At 38.2% G+C, this 21,711-nt stretch overlaps 1 protein-coding gene across 1 annotated transcript in view; it reads left to right on the forward strand.

The window, feature by feature from the left end:
* Positions 1-6,456: 6,456 nt before the first annotated feature.
* The window catches only part of EIF3H (eukaryotic translation initiation factor 3 subunit H), a 98,793-nt gene continuing 83,538 nt past the window's right edge, over positions 6,457-21,711 (forward strand). The window contains exon 1 of the mRNA XM_047783381.1: positions 6,457-6,626. Within this exon, the coding sequence (XP_047639337.1) occupies positions 6,495-6,626 (132 nt within the window). The 5' untranslated portion in view covers positions 6,457-6,494. The remainder of the gene's footprint in view (positions 6,627-21,711) is intronic.

The following is a 21,711-nucleotide window of genomic DNA, read 5'->3' on the forward strand; positions in this document are numbered from 1 at the left end:
ATGTTTTCAATGCAAGATTACTTCTTTTAGTATTAGTTGGTAAGTCATAAATCAAAATACTGTGATGAGAAGATCAAATGTCACTTTAAAAAGAAGTATTATTTTAGCAAACATAGAGAAAATTCCCACATGCTGTGTTGTATGTATAAATGAATATTATTTTCTTTTCATTGGCTCTCTTTTTAGCCTCTCTGTAGTGACTTTTCATAATACTGAACAAATCACTTAGCTCTTCCAAGTATAAACTCACATACTCTCATTCCACATATGCACACAGATGGAGGCATGTAACTTAAATTAATCCCAGACTAAAGAGAAAGATTTCCCCCCATGGTTGGGGGAGAGGTTTTCTTTTTCTTACAATAAACATTAAAAAAAAAAAAAAAAGACATGCATTGTGTTCTTTGCTACTCGCAGCTATTTTGAGGTTAGCCAGCCTGTGTGTGGACAGAACCAAAACATGGCAGAAGACAGTCAGGAGATTCATAAAAATATAGAACTGGAGTCTTTCTGCTACTTCATTCAGAGTGTCCCCCCTCTAGACATTTAATTATGTGGTAGAATAAATTTCCTTCTTGTTTAAATAATTTAAATTATTTTATACTTAGTTGCTTATAGCCCAGAGCATCCTAACTGATGGACTACCTTTTAAATCTAGGCAACAAAATGTACTTTTAAAGGAAAAATATTACCTGTAAAGTACTTTGCTTTAAAGAAATTTAAGATGTTCTGCATGTGTTCTTGTTTTATCTTAGACTCCGTTGTGAAGGGGCTGAGCTGCAGAAAATGTGTTGCTATTAGCTACTTTCAATATCTCCCAAGGCATTTTCTTCCATCTTAGTTAAATATTAAGCAAAGCATTTAGTGTTTTAAGCCAAATGATTTTCTTTGGCCAAATGAATATTGGTGAACTTCTGAAGAGTGTATTAACTTAATTCAGAACCTTAGTTTTGCCCTATTTATATATTGTTTCTTTTGGCCTTGCTCATGTCTAATTTTTGTGTCTCTGGCCTTGTTCATGAATTATGATGGGACCATATATTCTCTTGGGGAGAAGGAGATGGAACAGATAGTGCCCTTTCCTCCCATTTCCATAGAGTAATGCGTTTCTGGTCCCCTCCTTATGAGTAATGTTGGAAAGTAGATTTCCTATTTCTCTCTATACCCTGTTACTTATGACTCCCCAACGGTGGAGTGACTAATCGGATGTTTGGGAGATCCTGTAACTATCCCATAATGGTATCTCCTTCTCAAGGAGAAAAAAGATCTTTGAAAATAATCTACCCAGAAGAGATGAGAACATATGCCCCTTCCAAGCTTTCACTGAAAATCTGATTGAAAATGGTGGTGCTTCCTTGATTCCTTTGTTTCTAGTGAGTACTAAAGAAGAACCACCCCTTGCTGTATGTCATGAATGTATGGTTACTTTCCAGAGGGACAGTAAATAGAAAGGTCAGGTTACTTTTTACCTTCTTCCTTCATACCAAGGCTGGAACAGATGCTAAGTTGGTCCTATAGAGGTTGCCTGTGAACCCTGAGTTTAATTCAGACCCAAGATTGTCAAGATGTTCAAAGGAGCCTTGCCTTCCATAGAGGTTGGAAAGAAGGTAACAACTGAATAGGAACAAATTGACATTCAAAAAGAAAAAAACAAACAAACAACTCGCCCCTTGGCTCTTCTGAATACGGAATAGGAATAAGGTGACATTTTAAGAAATTCTTTGGCTCATCTTTGATGTCTTGATTCTTCTATTTTTTTGCACTGAAAGGGATTTAGGAAAGTCTTAACCAAGTAAGGGAAAACAGCTCCAGTACTGGCTGGGTCTAAGGCATGGACTGGTCACAGTCTGACATTCACTGGGCTATGTTTTCCTTGTGGGTTTGAGTTCCTATGCCACAAAAGCAGAACTAGTCAGACGGTTTATTTTTTCATTTTTTCACTCAGGTATGGCAGGCTATCCTTTGCTTCCTGTCCCCATGCAGTAATCACCCACGGACGGGGCCTGAAGCTTGCTTTGGACGGTCCTCGTCACCCTCTCTCTTTTTGCCTCTGACTAAATTTGAAAAATTTCCAGCAAATATAGAAATAGGCTAAAAACTTTAGTTTCTGTGACAGAGAAAATGAGGGAAATATTGTTGGGAATAAAAGGTAAATTTATTTTATCCAGAATATGAATACCTACAGTGATATTAATATCCAAAACATCAAAACTGTCTTTTGGAAGGGGGCAAAAACACAATTTTAATGGTTGTGACTTTCACCGATTAGATATATTCAGTAGTCTGTTATTTAATTTCTTCTACATGTTGTAGGCTTATTTTGGTCTTATTTTTCTAGGATTTTGAAGAGGAAGCTTAGGTTATTGATTTGAGAATTATCCTCTTTTATTTTTATTTATTTATGTATTTATTTATTTTTAATTTTTAATTTTTTTGGTCTTTTTAGGGGTGCACCCGTGGCATGTGTAAGTTCCCAGGGTAGGGGTCGAATTGGAGCTGTAGCTGCTTGCCTACACCAGTCATAGCAATGCCAGATCTGAGCCATGTCTGTGACCTATACCACGCAGCTCATGGCAATGCTGGATCCTTTACCCACCAAGCAAGGACAGGGATCAAGCCTGCTTCCTCACAGATACTAGTCAAGTTCATCATTGCTGAGTCACAATGGGAACTCCTATTTTTAGAGTTTTACAGCCACATGTGCAGCACATGGAGGTTCCTGGAGCTAGGGGTCGAATCGGTGCTGCAGCTGCTGGCCTATGCCACAGTCACAGCAATGCTGGGTCCTTAACTCACTGAGCGGGGCCAGGGGTTGAACCCAAATCCTCATGGATATTATATTGGGTTCTTAACCCCCTGAGCCACAATGGGAACTCCAAGAAATATGGTCTTTTTTAATGTATACATTTAGCTATAAATTTCTATCTCAGTACTGATGCAGCTGTGTCCCACAGATTTTGACATTTCAGATTTTTATATTCATTCAGTTTAATGTGTATGTGTGTGTACAGCATGCTTTAAAATTTCCTTAAGATTTCCTCTTTGATCTGTGGGTTATTAGAAGCATGCTGTATGGTTTCTAAGTATTTGGAAATTTACCTGTTTCCTTTATGACTTGACCTCTAGTTTGAATCCATTGTCATTGGAGAACATACTCTGAATGATTTCAATTATTTTAAATTTGTTAAGGTTGTTTCATGACTCAGTATGTGATTTCTTTTCAATGGGCCTTTGACAAGACTGTGTATCCTGTTGTTGGGTAGAATGTTGTATATATGTTGATTAGATCCTCTTGATTGATGGTATATTGACTGATTCCTTTATATCCTTGCTAATTTTCCCTCTAGTTGTTATATTAATTGTTAGGAGAGGGAAGTTGACATCTCTAACTATGACTGTGGGCGTGTCTATTTGTCCTTTGAGCTCTGTTCATTTTTTTCTTGACACCCTAAGTTCAACTTTGTAGTGAGGATATACACAGTCAGAATTGCTGTGTGGAAGTTCCCGTTGTGGTGCAGTGGAAACGAAACTGACTAGGAACCATGAGGTTGCGGGTTCAACCCCTGACCTCGCTTGGTGGGTTAAGTATCCGGCATTGCCATGAGCTGTGGTGTAGGTCGCAGACTTGGCTCAGATCCTGTGTTGCTGTGGTTGTGACTGTGGCATAGGCCACCAGCTGTAGCTCCGATTAGACCCCTAGCCTGGGAACAGAATTGGTATGTGTTTTTGGTGAGTGACCATTTTATCATGATGTGATATTTGTCCCTAGTGATTACTTTAGTTCTGAATTCTCCTTTATCTGATATTAATCCAGTCAATCTTGCTTTCTTTTGATTAATGTTTGAATGATATGTATTTCTCCACCAGTTTGCTGTCAATATGCCTATATTATTATATTTGAAATGAGTTTGTTCTAGACAGCCTACGGTTAGGTTGTTTTTATCCCTTCTACTAATAGCTGTCTTTTAATAGGTTATTTAGAACATTTATATCAATCTATTAATATGTTTAGGCTGAAGACTGACGTTTCTTTTTTCCCCTGTTAATTTTATTTTTATTTGTTTTCTTTTCATTGCTTTCTTGTGGACTATTTGAACATTCTTTAGAATTTTATGTTGACTTCTCTGTAGTGTTTTTGAGTATATCCCTTTGTAAAGCATTTTCCATGGTTCCTCTAGGTATTACATTAGATAAAAATAACATCTCAGTTTAGTGTTAAGTCATTTTACCAGCTCAAGTGACTTATAGAAACCTGACTTCCCTATATGTCCTTTAATCAGCCATTATTTGCTTTTAAGTATTTCTTCACTGGCATCAGGAGTGGGTAGACTCATTACCAGCTGTGGTGAAATCCTTTGTTTCTACTGAGCCTCTTTGGGCATCACTGGGGAATGAAGTGAGTCCCTGTTTGCTGTCTGGTAAGGGTGAATGGTCAAGCTCTCCACATGGTCCCCACTGACAGCGTGCAGAGAACAGATTTTTGTTGGAGCTTTCTTTCTTTCTTTTTTTTTGTCTTTTGAGGGCTGCACCCACTGCATATGGAAGTTCATGCAGGCTTTAAGGGGTCAAGTCAGAGCTGCAGCTGCTGGCCTACACCACAGCCACAGCAATGTGGGATCCAAGCGTGCCTGCAGCCAACACCACAGCTCATGGCAACACTGCATCCTTATCCCACTGATCGAGGCCAGGGATGGAACCCGCATCCTCTTGGATACCAGTCAGATTAGTTTCCACTGAACCATGATGGGAACTCCCTAATGGAGCTTTTTAAAATCTGTACCTTTTGATGTTTTCAGATGACGATTTTGCTCCAAGTCTAGGATATATGTACAAATAGAAGGTGGGAGATAACCATTGTGTTGTTCCCTGGATTCAATATCTCTATCCCCAGTCTTTCTCCTTCTCTCCACCTTGCAGAGTCCTTTTATATTTCTTTTATATATAATGTCCAGGGATTTAGTTGTACTTATAGGGAGGAATAGGAAAAAAATTTCTATTTTATCTTCCCCAAAAGAGTCTGGATTTTGAATACATTTTTAATATAGAGCCTACAGGAGTTTCTGATGGATGGAGGGGTAGGTTATGAGGGAAACAGAGGAGTCAAAGATGGTCCTAGGGATTTTGGTCTTATTACCTAGAAAAATAGAACTGTCATCAAATGAGATGGGGAAGACTGTGGGAAGAACATTTTTTTCCAAGGGAAGGTGTTATTGGGAACTCAGTTTTTGAAAGATTTAGTTGGAAGTGCTTGTGGGACATTTAAGTGGAGATGTTAAATACCCAGAGGGACATGGCTGATGTGGAGTTCAGTGGCAATGTAAACATAATATATACATGCATTATATAAATATGATATCAATGTGTATTTGTTAAATATAAATATAAAATTAATATATATTTAAACATAATATTAACATAGATTTATATTTAAATATATATGTATAATATATTACATTATATTATGTATAACATACAATTAATATTATATAAATATGTATTTCTTGGAAAATATAAATTTGAGAATCATAGGCATATGCATGAACATTGAGATAGGGAGTAAAGACAAGGGAATGAAGGTGTATGAAGACTGAACTCTGGTGCTGTTCTTAAAGTAAAAGAACAGCTTTTGGCTCTGGGCTATTTCATGTAGAGGGGCTGCATACACTGTTGTGGTTCAAATGATAAGAACACATGTAGTGGGATTAATACATATGACTGTAAAATCTTAGGTATTTATTTCCAAGGACAAAAATTGCAAAGAAATTTTAAACTTTAATACTGGCTCACCACTAATTAACAGAATGACGTTAGACAAATCATGTCTCAATTTCTTAATCGGTAATGGGAGTTAGTATAGCTCTTCATATTTTCCAAGATTGGGATGGGGGTTAACTTTTTTTTTGCTTTTTTTTAGGGTCGCACTTGTGGCATATGGAAGTTCCCAGGCTGGGAGTCAAATCAGAGCTACAGCTGCTGGCCTCAGCCACAGGAAGGCAGGATCCCAGGTGACCTACACCACAGCTCATGGCAATGGTGGATACCTGAACGAGGCCAGGGATTGAACCCGCTTCCTCATGGATAATAGCTGGATTCTTTCTGCTTCACCAAAAAAGGAACTCCAGGGATTAATTTTAAAATTTAGAAGTGAAAGAATTTTTAGGAATGAAACACTACATTAATGCTAGCTATAATGCTATTACGATCAGCTGCCTAATGGAAACCCACTAAACATAGAGTAGAAAACATTGAAAAAAAAGACTATTTTTGCCTTTCTTAAAGCATTCAATGAGAAAGAAGCCGCAAATATATAAAGGCGCAAGCGCATGGATTCCACCGACAAGGGCTGGAAAAAAGCAGGGTAGGCGGGGCCTCCCTGGTTCGGCCTTACCTTCCAGCTCCGCCCCTCGAACGCCGGCTGCGTCTGACGTCACGTAAAGTTTGTACTTCCTCTTCCGTTTACTCACGTTTCTCCTTTTTCCTGTCCGGCTAGGAAGATGGCGTCCCGCAAGGAAGGCGCTGGCTCTGCTGCCACCTCTTCCAGCTCCACCACCGGCGCTGCTGGGAAAGGCAAAGGCAAAGGAGGGTCTGGAGATTCGGCGGTGAAGCAAGTGCAGATAGATGGCTTGGTGAGTGGGGTTCCGTCTCCCCAGGTCCACGTGGGAAGCGCAGTTCCCTACCCCGTCCCGTCAGACCTGCTTCCCGGCAGCCTCCCCCCTGGGCTTGCTGAGACTTGGCCAAGGTTTTCCCCTAAATTCCCTTCCCTTTATCTTTACCTTTTGTTCGGGAGAGGTGACCGCCTTCTCTGCCATCTGATGAGGGGGTTGAGGGCTGAGAAAGGGGACCTAGGCTAGAGTGCATGTGTGACAGATTCTTGGGGGCTTGTTTTGAGAGATCTGTGAGAAAGTATTTGGAGGATGACTCCTCTGGGAGACTAGTGGTGGACGGAGGTGTGGAGAAGGATCTAGTACTCTAGGATTCTGGAATGGGAGAGTAAACTTTATTGCTTCCCTGCTGGGATTTGACTTCTGTAAGTGCTCAAATGGAGATTTTCTTTGTAGCCAGTTTTGAGCTTGTGGTTCAGCCCCTTACTTGAAATCGTGTAATTGGAATAAACTTCTTTTATGATGGCTTCTCTTTTCCGCATTTGGGTTTTCGGCTTCCTTCCACCTGGTCTCTATTTGCGACTTGACAAAGTAGGTGAAAGCACAATTCTGGAGTCGGACTGCTTGGGTTGGAATCCAGCTCTAAAATTAGCTGAATGACATTGGGGGTGTTACTTAATTTCTTTGTGTCTCATTTTCCTTATATGCATTTTACCACTTAATCTTAGCTGCTGCTGTTATTATTTATAGTAGCAATAATGGTAGACACTCTTTAAGGCTCCTTTTGAAAGCTTTAAGTATTGTTTGTATTTTTCTAACTCCTAGATTTCTATTTCTTGCCATACTTTGGTTTTTGAATGCCACTCTTGCATACTCAACTGCCTGTTTGATATTGTTGTTTGGTTATTTATCTCATAGGCACCTCAAATTATTAGCACCCCCCCTTTTGTCCTTGGTTCTTCTCTCATTCTGTTCCATCTTAGTAAATGGAAGCACCATCTACCCACTTGAACAAGTCAAAAAACCTAGATGTTAACATACGCTTGTTCACATCATCCATTCCCTCAGCAAATACTATTGGTTCCATCTCCAAAATGTATGAAAGTAACCTGCTATTTATATTGCCACTAACCACATTCACTTTCAATAAAATGTAGACTTCTTAATACACAAGGTTTTTCTACTCTTGTCTCTTCACACTCACCTCTCACTTATATGCTTCAGTAACAGTGAGCTTTCAGTGTTTTGTTTTCTCTGCCTGAAATACTCTTTCCTATGCCACAGCTGCTGCAATGCTGGATCCTTAACCCACTGTGCCACAGCAGGAACTCCTCGATGGCTTCTTTTGAGCTTTTAGGTATTAGTTTAAAAGGCCTTGCCTAACAAACCTGTCAAAAATAGGCCCATCTCTATCGCTCTATTATATTACCCTTTATTTCCTTCATAGCATTTTCCACTGCCTGTTGCTATCTTGTTTGTTTTGTTTCCCCCACCAGAATGTAAGCTACTGAGAACAGACAAAGGATTATGATTTTCACCTGTTATTATATTCCCAAAATTGAGCCGGTTAACTGACATAAATAGGGTAAATTTCATTTTATTTTTGTACTACTCCTATTTCATGTCTTAGTATCTTCTTTTATAGATTATTTTAATGAATTTAATATCTTGAATTGTCCTCATAGCCCACTTCAATCCATGCTTCATACTTTTTGTAAGACATTCACCCAGTGTGAAAGTTCAGACCTAGTTACTTTTCCTTCTGAAATATTCTCAGTGACTTTGGAATGAATTCAAGGCCCACCAAGATGTTGTCTTGCTTTTATGTTCAAGTTTATTTGCTACTGTTTACAAATCCAGGATTTATTACGAACTGTCATTCCAGCCACACAGGACTAATTTAGTTAGTGTGATTTTTTTTTTTTTTTTGGCTGCACCTGCGGGACGTGGAAGTTCCTGGGCCAGGGCTCAAACCCAGGCCACAGGGGTGACTCGAGCTGCTGCAGTGACGGTGCTGGATCCTTAACCCACTGTGCTGCAAGAGAACTCCAGGCTAGCCTGATGTTTAATCACATTTTTTTCCTGGCACCTTGGTAATGACCGAGACCAATTTTTCTTCTTTCCTCCTTAAACCTTTACTTTCTTACCTTTAGGCTTGTTTCATCAATTTTCGGTATTTTTAATATTATCTTTCTCTTAACATATGACCATTGTCAGACTTTCCCATGTTAAAATGTTCAGTTCTGTCCTTTTTACTTAGTACTCTGTTCTGTTCTTAGTCCCTACTTTTTCCTTTTAAGTCAGTGGTTAAAGAATTCATCGGTATGTGTTTTTTTTTTCCCCCTTCCATTTGTTCTTTTTCGTTTTTTTTGTTTTTTAGGTCTGCACCTGCAGCATATGGAAGTTCCCAGGCTAGGGATCAAATCGGAGTTGCAGCTGCTGGCCCATGCCACAGCCTCAGCAATGCCAGATCTGAGCCACGTCTACAACCTCTGAAACCTACACTGTAGCTTATGGCAATGCCAGATCCTAAACCCACTGAGGCAAAGCTAGGGATTGAACCTCCATCCTCATGGGTACTCCAGGTTTGTAACCTGCTGAGCCATGAGAGGAACTCCTTCCATTTGTTCTTCAACTCACTGCTACTAGAATCTGCCGTCACCAGTTCCTTGACCTAGTTTTTTAAAAGGTCATTGGTAACATTATTGAAGAACTATGAAAGGTATCATATGTGCAAAATAGTGTCTGTAATGCATAATTTTAATAATCACAAACATCCATTTACCTACCATTAACTTGAGAAATAGAACATTATGGATATCTTTGAAGCCCCTTCACCTATTTCATCCTTTCCTTTCATTCCTTCTCCATAACCTACGATCACTCTTATGAGCTTTATTTCAGTGATTTCTTGGTTATCTGTAGAGCTTCATCACATAGAGTATTCCTAAACAGTTTAGTTTTGCCTGCTTTTATTAAGTATGAATGAAATAAGGACTAAAGCATAGTATATGTTCTGCTATGTTTTGAACTATACATACATATCTCACACTATGATTTTGAGATTAGCTTATTCTAGAATAGGCGGTTGTAAATCCTTTTATTACTATGTAGGATTTTATAGTATGAATAGAACATAGGTTTTTTCTCATCTAAAGGGACAGTTAGATGGCTTGTTTTCCTTGTGTGAAATGGTGTCTCTCAATTATCTTAATTGACCATTTCAGTAGACTTGTCAGTGTGTCTTTTGTTGTACCCTGCACAGAGTCAGTGCTTGGTATATCCTTGTAGAGTGGAAGGGTGGATCTTGTAGCCTAGTGGGCTCGTTGTTCCTAGGTAAGATCAAGCTAATTCTTCCTGATGGACTTTTCATGTAAAACCCACCTCACTCCCCCCAAACCAGTCTGAATCTTACCTTCCTTACGTACATTATACCTTTGCTACTCAAAGTGTGGCCCAAGGACCAGCAAGACAAGCCTGGTAGCTTGTTAGACCTGCAGAAATACAGTATCTGAGAATCTCTCCTGACCATCTGTTTCAGGTGACTTATAGCATATTAATGTTGGGGCAGTACCAGCCTGGGCCACATCTATCTCTTCTTTTCTGTGAACTTTTTTTTTTCTTTTTTGCTTTTTAGGGCCGCACCTGCGGCATATGGAGGTTCACAGGCTAGGGGTCAAATCGGAGCTTCAGCTGCTGGCCTCCAACACAGCCACAGCAACACAGGATCCAAGCCATGTCTGTGACCTACACCGCAGCTCACAGCAACGCTGGGTCCTTAACCCACTGAAGGAGGCCAGGGATTGAACCCAAAACCTCATGGTTCCTAGTCAGATTCATTTCTGCTGCGCCACGACAGGAACTCCCCTTTCTGTGAACTTTTTATGGTGTTAGTTTGCATTACTCATCTTGGCAGTAATCATTTGCTGTTAATTAATGGTTTACTGTTTACATATTTTTCCTTTCTCACTGAGATGATAACCTGAAGGCTAAAGTGTAAAATCTTGGTATCTTTCATAGTGCCAGTACTTAAAACCCATTACCACTGAAATAATTTTTTTTTTTTTTTTTGGTCTTTTTGCCTTTTCTTGAGCCGCTCCTATGGCATATGGAGGTTCCCAGGCTAGTGGTCAAATCAGAGCTGTAGCCACCGGCCTATGCCAGAGCCACAGCAACGCAGGATCCGAGCTGCGTCTGTGACCCACACCACAGCTCATGGCAATGCCGGATCCTCGACCCACTGAGCAAGGCCAGGGATCAAACCCGCAATCTCATGGTTCCTAGTCGGATTCGGTAACCACTGTGCCATGACGGGAACTCCCTGAAATAAATTTATTTATTTGTTTTTTGCTTTTTTTTTGAAACCGCTTTTTATTTTTCCATTATACCTGGTTTACAGTGTTATGTCAATTATCTACCATACAGCAAAGCGTATTACCCTGCATCATGCTCCATCATAAGTGACTAGATATAGTTCCCAATGCTACACAGCAGGATCTCATTGCTTATCCATTCCAAATGCAATAGTTTACACCTACTAACCCCAGGTTCCCAGTCCATCCTACTTCCTCCTCTGCCCCCTTTGCAACCACAAGTTTGTTCTCCAAGTCCATGAGTTTCTTTTCTGTGGGAAGGTTCATTTGTGCTGTATGTTGGATTCAAGATATAAGTGATATCATATGGTATTTGTCTTTCTGACTTCACTTAGTTTGAGAGTCTCTAGTTCCATCCATGTTGCTGCGAATGGCATTATCTTGTTCTTTCTTATGGCTGAGTAGTATTCCATTGTGTATATATACCGCATTTCCTTAATCCATCCATTCATCATCTTAATCCATTCATGGACATTTAGGTTGTTTCCATGTCTTGGCTATTGTGAATGGTGCTGCAGTGAACATACAGGTGCATGTGTCTTTTTCAAGGAAAATTTTGTCAGGATATATGCCCAAGAGTGGGATTGCTGAGTCATGTGGTAGTTCTATAACCATTGAAATTTATTACCTTTCAAATTTTTGTTTTCTCCTTTATGTAGGAAGTTATTGTTTAAAATTGTCAGCTCCTTTGTTAGAAGCTAGGTATTTTATTAATAAATGAAAAAGTCAGAGTTACATAGACTTTTTTGTCATTCAGGTGTCAGCTTAGATGTCACCTCACATGGACTCTGTGATAGATCTAAGGTGGCCCCATCAGTTGCCCTTTTTTTTTTTTTGCTTTTTAGGGCTGCAGTCTGGGCATATGGAAGTTCCCAGTCTAGGGGTCAAATCAGAGCTACATCTCTTGGTCTATGCCACAGCCATAGCAACACCAGGTCTAAGCCTTGTCTGCAGCCTACACCACACCTTGTGGCAGGGCTAGATCCTTAACCCATTGAGTGAGGTCAGGGATCAAACCTGCGTCCTCATGGATAGTTAATTTCCCCTGAGCCACAATGGGAACTCCTAAATTCACTGACTTTTATGTACCCTCTTCAGTCTTTGTTACAGTCTAAAATTCTCTTGTTGTTTTCTCACAGTCTAATATCAAATTCCCAATAGCAGGACCTATGTCAGGTTTGTTCACTACAATATTTGCAAGTGTCTAGAACAGTGACTGATACATAGAAAGCACTCAGATGTTGTGAGTGAATTAATACAGTCCCGTGGTAGAGAAATTTTCTTTTCTTTTTTTTTGTTTTTTTTTTTTTTAGGGCCGTGCCTGTGGCGTATGGAAGTTCCTAGGCTAGGGGTTGAATTGGAGCTGCAGCTGTCAGCCTATATACCACAGACACAGCAACATGGGATCTGAGCGGCATCTTCGACCTACAGCACAGCTCATGGTGATGCGGGATCCTTAACCCACTGAGGTAGGCCAGGAATTGAACCTGCATCTTCATGGATACTATTTGGGTTCATAACCTGCTGAGCCACAATGGGAACTCCCAGAAATTATCTTGAAAATGAATCATGAGGATCAAACTGGGTTAGTAAATGCTTTGTAAGTGTTAATGATGTGTTGGTGAGAAAAGAGCAGAGGAATGAATCTAGGAGACCAGTTTGCTTTATAAACTTGCTTGTATTTCTTTGTCCGTTTAAAGCATTGATGTGTCTTCTGTAAGAAAAATCATTCTTATTGAGAACCTACTCAGTGAAGAGAAGATTTGGTTTGATTATGTCTGATCCTCACAACAGCTTTGAGAGTAGATGTTATCTCTTTTGTGCTTACCTGATTATTCAGATCTAATGAGAAAATGTTGGTAGAAATGCTTATTGAGCTGTTCAGGTTTGTCAAGGGCTTATACTGGGCTATGGACATATATCATTCTATATATATATTTTTTGTATGTATGTAACTTCTACATGAAGTAGTAAAGATTAGGTAAAGCTTGTTAAAGCTCTGTGAAGGAGCTTTCATCTGAAAGCCTAATCTAAAGTCCAGTGTAGTTTGGCTTTTTAATGTTTCAACAAGAAACAATGGTATGTCTCTTGGCTCCTTTCAGTTTTCTGATTTTAATGGAGAATAAATAAATTCACATGTGTGATTATGTCAATCAGATAACATGAAACTATTTTAAGCCTCAAAACTTACTTTTTAGCTCTATTAATTATAAATGTTTCTCAAGTGCCCTATATAATTTTCTCCCTCTTTGGTCAGGGATTATTGAACACAGCCAAGAACATAATTTATTATCCCATACTGGGCAGATGTCCTCAAGAGTTCCTTGGGGGTATATACATCTGTTTATTTTTTATAGTAAATGTCCCTGTTTTTGAATTTTAGGTACCTTGAATAATTTGTCTTTCTAGTTGGCAATTTTTTTTTGATTGTTGTTAAATTTATCTTTCACCCCTTTGATTTCCAGCTTTTCATTTGCTATGGATAAAAACTAAACAGTCTTGTTAGCATTAATCCCAACATGAATGAGGATTAAATTTAGCATGCAGTTTATATTTTTTTTGCTTATTGCTTTTAAGTCACAGGGTTTTTTTTTTTTTTTGTCTTTTCTAGGGCTGCACCCCACAGCATATGGAGGTTCCCAGGCTAGTGGTCAAATCGGAGCTGTAGCCGATGGCCTACACCACAGCCATAGCCATAGCCACGCCAGATCCGAGCCGCATCTGTGACCTAAACCTACACCACAGCTCATGGCAATGCCAGATCCTTAACTCACTGAGCAAGACCAGGGATCGAACCCGCAACCTCATGGTTCCTAGTCGGATTTGTTAACCATTGAGCCACAACAGGAACTCCAAGTCATAGCTTTTAATAGTAGATAAAAATACTTTGACATATATTCTTTTATCTTAGGAGCTCTAGGAGCTGGTAAAACCAGTGTTATACATAATGCACATATGATTCATAGAAACTGAGTGGGGAGTTTCCATCATGGCTCAGTGGGTTAAGGACCTGATGTTTCTGTGAGGATATAGTTCGATCCCTGGCCTTTGCTCAGTGGGTTAAGGATCTGGCATTGTCACAGGCTACAGCATAGGTCACAGATGTAGTTTGGATCCACTGTTGCTGTGGCTATTATGTAGGCCTCAGCTGTAGCTCCAGTTTGACCCCTAGCCTTGGAATTTCCATGTGCCAAAGGATTGGCCATTAAAAAAGAAAGGAAGAAAGAGAAAAGAAAGAAGGAAGGAAAGAAAGGAAAGAAGAAGAAAGAAAAAAACTGGGTGGCTTTTCAGGACATGAAGGGAATATATCCTAGAGCTTAAACTTAGATCTTGCCATGCTTGATTTATTCTGCTTCCCATTATTACAGTTCCTTCTTAAATTGTAAGGAATCAATAGATGTTAGCTTTTATTGTGTGCCAGATACTGTTCAAAGTACTTTATATATATTATAGCGTTGAAGCTGTATGACAATTCTTTGATGTTGGAACCATTATCATTTTCATTTTACAGTAGAAACTCAGGTATATATAGATTTTGTCACTTGGTAATTGTTGAGGATAGGAGGAAATAGAGGTAAATGTGTTAACAAGGTAATTAATCCAGCGATTATTGCTCAAGCATTAGAAGGTATGTTTTCCAAAATATAGGTCTCTTATGGACTTAAAACTTGAAAATGTACAAGAAAGCTAATATTGTATAATCTTTATATTTAAAAAATCTCATATTCTAGGGGGTTGGGAAGTTAGGAAAAAGGCAACCTTTTTAAGATATTGGGGGATTAATATTGAAAAAGAAAACAGGAGTTCCCATCGTGGCGCAGTGGTTAACGAATCCGACTAGGAACCATGAGGTTGCGGGTTCGGTCCCTGCCCTTGCTCAGTGGGTTAACGATCCGGCGTTGCCGTGAGCTGTGGTGTAGGTTGCAGACGTGGCTCGGATCCCGCGTTGCTGTGGCTCTGGCGTAGGCTAGTGGCTACAGCTCCGATTCGACCCCTAGCCTGGGAACCTCCATATGCCGCGGGAGCGGCCCTAGAAAAGGCAGAAAAAAACAAAACAAAAAAACAAAACAAAACAAAAAAGTAAAAAAAAGAAAACAAAGTATATTAAGGAGAGTCAGTAGTTAATAGAAAGTATATTAAAGAGCGTCAGGAGGAGTAAGTAGATATCCCTAAGCAAGGTAGTTTACTTGCCTTGGGTCCATCTGGTTTTTTCATCTCAGGATGTTTCCAAGATTTGGATAACCCTACAGATATCCTGGGCATTGTTTCTTTTCCTTTAGGTCAGAGAGCTTTTTGAAATAATTGTCTTTAAAAAACAAACAAACAAACAAAAAAACCCAAACTTCATGACTGCTTCTGTGTTTATGGCATATACACCAGTGATGACAGGCTACCTTAGGGTCGTTTCTTGTAGCTATTGTGGGGATGATTTAAGGAGCCTAGCATATGTGGTGTTTCTCATGGAGGAGATTTAATAAATGGCATTTCTGGGCCTAAGTTTCTTCTGCCTTAGTATGAGGATAATGCATGACCCTTCTACTGTCATAAATAAAAGCTTAACATTAAAATTTCAATAACAGTTTTAGTAGTTGGTATTTATTTTAATATTTGGAATTAGTTACAGTAGGTTTCTAAACTGAATGCTTTATCAAGTAGATGGAATATAATGAGAAGTTTAAACTGTAGTTGTGAAAGCTTAGATGAAATGACATACATCACTCTCTATAAATTCCTGTTTTGACATTAAAAGGTATGGGCACAGTATTTTACATGAGACTACTGGTTTCTTATCTTTTTGTTTTCTTGTTACCTTTGGCTTTAGCTAGCTCCTATATAATTAGAAGCTCTGATCTTCTGCTCAATATCCAGGATTTCATGAGTTTATACAGGTGCTTTAAGTCTTGGCAGCCTTTTTCTGGACTTTTAGCTCAGCCCTAGCCCCGATACTAGGGAGAAATGCCTCTAGAAGGCATTAGACTTTGAAGAGGTGTTTGCCAGTTCTTATTTTTGTGGTTAAATACTTTCACTTTTACTTTGCCAGGTCTACTTTAGATAGTTTCTTAAATAAAGATTCCTGATTTTAGCACTTACGTGAAAATTTGGTTGCATTTGCTTTTGTCTGGACAATTCATAATTTTGATTTTGTAAAATACTTAATTTATGATACTTGGATAGTACTTCTTTTGGCAGGATATGGGATAGTATACTCAAAGAAAAAATAGCCTTTTTCCTGTAAACTGCTGTTTGTAGAAGATCATTGTATAAAATGGTTATCTCCTGTAATGATTAGATTTATTAGCAAAGTATAGTATAACTTACATATCCATCTTTTTGATTATAAATTGTACTTATTTCATAAAAACTGAAGGGGCTTATGTGGATACACCTGGTATATGCCATAGTTAGATTTTGGAGTTTCATTGATGTTGGTACCAAACCCAAGCATAAAAGAAAAAAAAAAAAACAGAGTCAGTGAAATACTGATAACAGTATTAACTTAGTCAAAATATAAAACTTTGAGTCTGAATATCAGTTGTACTTTGCCATAAAAATTTAAGGTTTTATTTCCCCACCAAATAGTACCTAAATGCCACAGGTATTCATTGTATCCTGATGATTAATAAAAGATTTTTTTTTTCAATACCTGTACCTTCTATCCCTATCCTCAATTAATTTTTCTTGATGTAAGTAGCAAATGTTTATGGGATAACAGTAAACTGGTAAAATAGAATGTTTTAAAAGACAAAAAACTATACATTCATTGTAAGAAAATTTGTACAAATAAAAACAAAAAGGAAATTAGTTTATAAGCTCATAACTCTAGGGTAGGTAACGCCATAAAGATTCTGGAATTTACTTTTCTAGTGTTTCTCCTGATGCTTTAATAAATATCTGTAGTTGAAGTTAATGGGTTAAAGGTTGTTGTGCATGTTTTTTTAAGATATATTAACCATGTCGCCAAACTGCTCTCCAGAACAGTTGTATAGTACTGTTTACTTTCCAACTTACAGAGTAGGGAGTGCTGTCTCTTGGCACCATTGCCGACTGAAATTGTGATTTCTAAAAATCTTAGTCTTTATTTTTAAAATTGAGTATGCATGTTAGTATGCTTGTTATAGTGATTCAGTTCACTAAAGAATTCCTGTATGATAGTGATAACACTCCCGCATCTGCCTAAGTCACCCAGTCCTCCTTTGTTATCTTTGGTTGTTCCTTAGGTTTCCCTTGAATTCTCTTGTAGCTGTGGCCCTAGAATGCAGAAACCCTTTGGAAAATTCTCATTACACAAAATCAAACTTTAAAGCCTGACTTTTAAGATCTTCTTTGCCTTTTATTTATAGCCTCCAAATGAAGGCTTGTAGGTGGTTTAAGGGTAGACTTTAAAACAAAACCAACATCATTTTTTTTTTTGATAGAAAGCCCATTTTGCATTTTGTACAGAAATGCATAATTTCCAGTTTTGTTCTGAAGGGCTTCTTGAGAAATCACTTTCCCCTGGGATTATTGTGGTATACACTCTTTCTGCTGGAAAGTTGAAGTGCATTTAATTTGTTAAGCCTATTTAATTAAACGCAGCCATTACACTGGGTCCACGTGGTATACAACCAAAAGCAAAAAAAGAGCAGGTAGTGAAGAGAAACTGACGCTTTTATCCCTATCTTCCCCTACCGTCTTCCGGAGGCAGTCACTGTTACTCTTTTTTAATGTTTCCTTCTGGACCTATTTTAGCAAGTACTGCCTCCAGTTAAGGAAGTAGAAACAAACTGTAATCCGAAGTGCCTAAAAATCACCTAAAGGCCTTTTAATTAAGCAGTGGTTCATGCTCCTGAATATAATAAACTTAACTGTTTTAGGAAGCAGATAGCTCATTACAGCTTTGAAATTTTTTGGTTTGTTTTGTGTGAGAGAGGAAATGACTTTTGTTCTAGCTAAGCCTCTTAAATAACTCATTTTACTTTGGGAAAATTACCTTCTGGTTATATTTGGGAAAATTTGCTGAGTTGGTAAAGTAAATATATGCCGAGTTGGTAAAGTAAAAACTTAATGTTATAAGATAAATATCCTTATTTAACATTTAAAATGAAATTTTACATTTGTACGTTTTATTGTATCATTGTACTTTGTCATGACTAATTTTTATGATGAGAGCAGAGCTATTCTGTTGAATTTCTTGAGGGTATATTGTCCTTCTCTCCCTTTTCCCAACAATTATTAGTTGATTTAACTTCAAAACTGTGGATCATCATCGAGTATTACATCCAAGAGAATAATAAAAAAATACTTTCAACTGAAATATTATAGAAGTGATATTGATTAAGTGTATTAAAGCATTGTAGCTAATCCTGTATGTGTCAGGGACAAAATTCTTTTTTTTTTCTGTTGAAGTTATTTGCATTTCTTTCACGTCAAAACTTAACAGCAATGATTTAAGTCCTATTTATTATTTGACTCAGCCAGTTATGAAGTGGAACCCCATCCCACTTGAGCCATAAAATGTGTTAGATTTAAGACTAATGCTGCTTTCTGCTTTTTGAATTTACATTTTGGCAATAACTACCTTCTTTGTTCAGTGTTAGAAAAAGTGATCCAGGCTTAACCAAATAAGAAAACTGCCAAGTTCACAGATCAGTCAGTGAAATAAGCCAGAATTAACTGAAAGTCTAGATATTGACTTTACAGAATATGCTAAGGAGAGATTCTGTGGCATTGCAGTTTCTGAGAGACTAAAATTCTTCTACAGTAATAGCTTGTTCTTTGACGGTGATTGATGTGAGAAATTCAGGCTATGGACCTTACCTCCCAGAATTTACAAAACTGGAGTGAAGCCAGCTAGGAGTCATGCATCCTGTCTGATTTTTCCAACTGGCCATCATGCAGTTTGGGCTTTGCCATTTTATTTCAGATTTTTGAGAAACTCTTGGAGTGGATCTAAGTCTTTTTTTTTTTTTTAAAGCAAGGATAATGATATTTTTAAGGAAACTTAACATCTATCCATACACACATATACTGATTTTTTTTTTCTTTTTTGGTTGCCCTGTGGCATGTGAGTTCTCGGCCATGGATTGGATCCTAGCCGTAGTTAAAACCTAAGCTGCAGCTGCAGGAATGCCAGATGCTTAACCCACTGTGCAGGGCTGGGGATCCAACCTGTGTTCCAGCATTCCCAGACGATGCCAGTGCGGTTGTGCCTGGGAGCTCCTATATGCAATGTTTTGAATAAATCAATTTAGTCATAGTCTTGAGTTTTTAATGCAGATTTAAAAAATCGTGTCCTGAAACCCTTGGATTATTGGTTGTTATAAGAGCTAGCTGCAGGTACAGTTGGCTGGTAAGTCTTAACAATAATGGAAGTTTAGTATCAGGTGGTTGATTTTTAATAAATCATATTTTTATCTTATATTGGACTGAAGAAAATCTCTGAGGAATAGACTCGGAACATTCTGAGGAGACAAATGTCAGTGCCATGAGAGTACCTGGCTTGTTCAAGTCACTCACTAAGTATTTGTGGGTTAGGTGGATGGATGAGTGAATGAGATGAGGTGAAATATTTATTGTAATAATAGTAGTGTTAGCAATGGTAGCTAACACTGAGGATTTACTGGGCCCAATGTGCTAGGTTTTTGGGTGGATTATATTTTAATCTGTGTAATAATGCATGAGGTAGGTACTGACTCACTTATCTTCACAGGAGATGGGGAGGCTGGGAAAGATAAGGTAACTAACCTGCCTAAGGCCGCAGACTCTGGCACTCAGACTTAATTTTTGATTCTGTTGCTCAGACTCTCAACTATGCTATGTGATTTCCTGTTTACTAAAGTTTTTCCTCTCACTTGAACATTATTTTTTTTTTTTCACACAAATAAGAATTAGTTCTTGAGTTACTGTGTACTAGCCAACAAGTAGAAGACAGCAAAACAAGGTTTGCATGTTGGGGCTTCAGCTGGGCTCACTCATTCGATAAATAATTCACTCCCTTAAACCTCTTGTCTTATAGAGCATGTAATTCAAAGTGGGCTCCTGCTGCTGAAATGAATTTGTTTTTGCCCTTCTTACAAATACAATATTTAGGAGTTGCCTCATAGCCTAGCAGTTAAGGATCTGGTGTTGTCACTGCTGTGGCTCAGGTTTGATCCCTGGTCTGGGAACTTCCACATGCTCTGGGTGCCCCCCAAAACAACAACAACCACAAAAATACAATGTTCAGAACAGAATGAAAGAATAGTGAGTGGTCTGACCCCAGCCGAGGAGGTCCTTCTCTCCTATAGCAGCAGCAGGTGGGACTTGGTGGGGAGGCTGTGGATTTGAGTTGCTTGAGTATGCAGCTTGGAGTTCAGATCCATTGAGCTAATGTTTAATGTTATATTTTGAGAGATTTCATTTTCTCTGACATAAATTAGGAAGTGATTGATTCTAAACTCTGGATGTTTTACTCCTGGAGAGGGGAGAGGACTGTACCTGCCTAATGTTATGGGTTCTATAGACCAGTGGTGTCTGAAGTGTGAGGTGTGGTCTGTGAACTGTTTGCTGGCCTGCCTTCGATGAGCATGGGATTGATACTGAATGTTTAGAAACTTTGACAGCAGTTTAATTTTGCTGTGTAGCTAAGCTTGTGATCCCTAGGCTTGTATTCTCTCTGTCTTTAAAAAAGAGATAGTTTTTAATAAGTAATTTTTTTCTTTGAATAAAGTACCAGTCTGTGATGGACTGGAAAAAAGGGAGTTCTTCACTAGTAGTTTGAGAAACATGTTATAAATGATTTTCATGTCTATTTTAGGTAATGGTATCTTCCTATAATGAGAGTCTAATAATATTAGAACCCTATCTAAAATAATATTGTGATCACTAAACACTACTAGATTTACTTTTTATTTTTATATTTAGTGGTAAAACATTTTAAAGTCAGCTTTTCTTTATCTGCGAACTCTAGCGAGATGAACAAGTAGATTCAGTATTTGCTTACTCCAGGTGCACAATACAGGTTTCAATCTCAGAGCGTTGCTTATGAACTCATAAAGGAAGGTTAAAAATGATAAATGGTATAGTTTTAACAATTTAAAACTACTTAGGTCCCAAATCATTTAAACTGGGCTTTCAACAGATCCTTTTTATGTGGAAGACAGTGGGAAACCTGCTGCTTTTCCTGGTGAAGATTTATCTCCATAAGTTTGCACAAAGTTTGAATTGATATTTTGCTGATTTATAATTGGCTTAGGTTAGGCTTCTCTTAAACAGATCTCTCTGCTTGTTGAAAACCAGTCTGTATATCCAGAAGTTACCTCTTTTCACCTTGATGGTGTGTACATATGTGTATTTTTTAGTAATTTGTGTATACGTGTGCAGTGACATCTGTGAATTGAGTTGAAAAGTAACCATATCAACAAGAGATTAGAATTTAAAGTCGGCAGGTGCGTAGGCTTAAAAGTGTGATTTTTTTCTTTCTCTCCTTTCAAAGCCACTTAACCGTGCTTCATTCGGTCCATATATTTTTTTAATATACCCAAAAGAACATGCTAAAATCAAGATATATTGTGTCCACATCATTCTCTCAACTCAGTAGCACTCTCAGAAAAGGAAATTAGTTTGTTCTTCTTCATGTAACACCATGCAGTGAATTGCAGTGATTGCTGTATTTTAAAATCTTTTCCTTAATTTTTTCATTTGATGTTTTTTCAATTAAAAACAAATACATGCTTATTATAACTAGGTAAATAACACAGAGATTCATAAAAGAAAAT

Source organism: Phacochoerus africanus, chromosome 6 (genome assembly GCF_016906955.1).
Source record: "Phacochoerus africanus isolate WHEZ1 chromosome 6, ROS_Pafr_v1, whole genome shotgun sequence".
NCBI classification, from domain to species: Eukaryota; Metazoa; Chordata; class Mammalia; order Artiodactyla; family Suidae; genus Phacochoerus; species Phacochoerus africanus.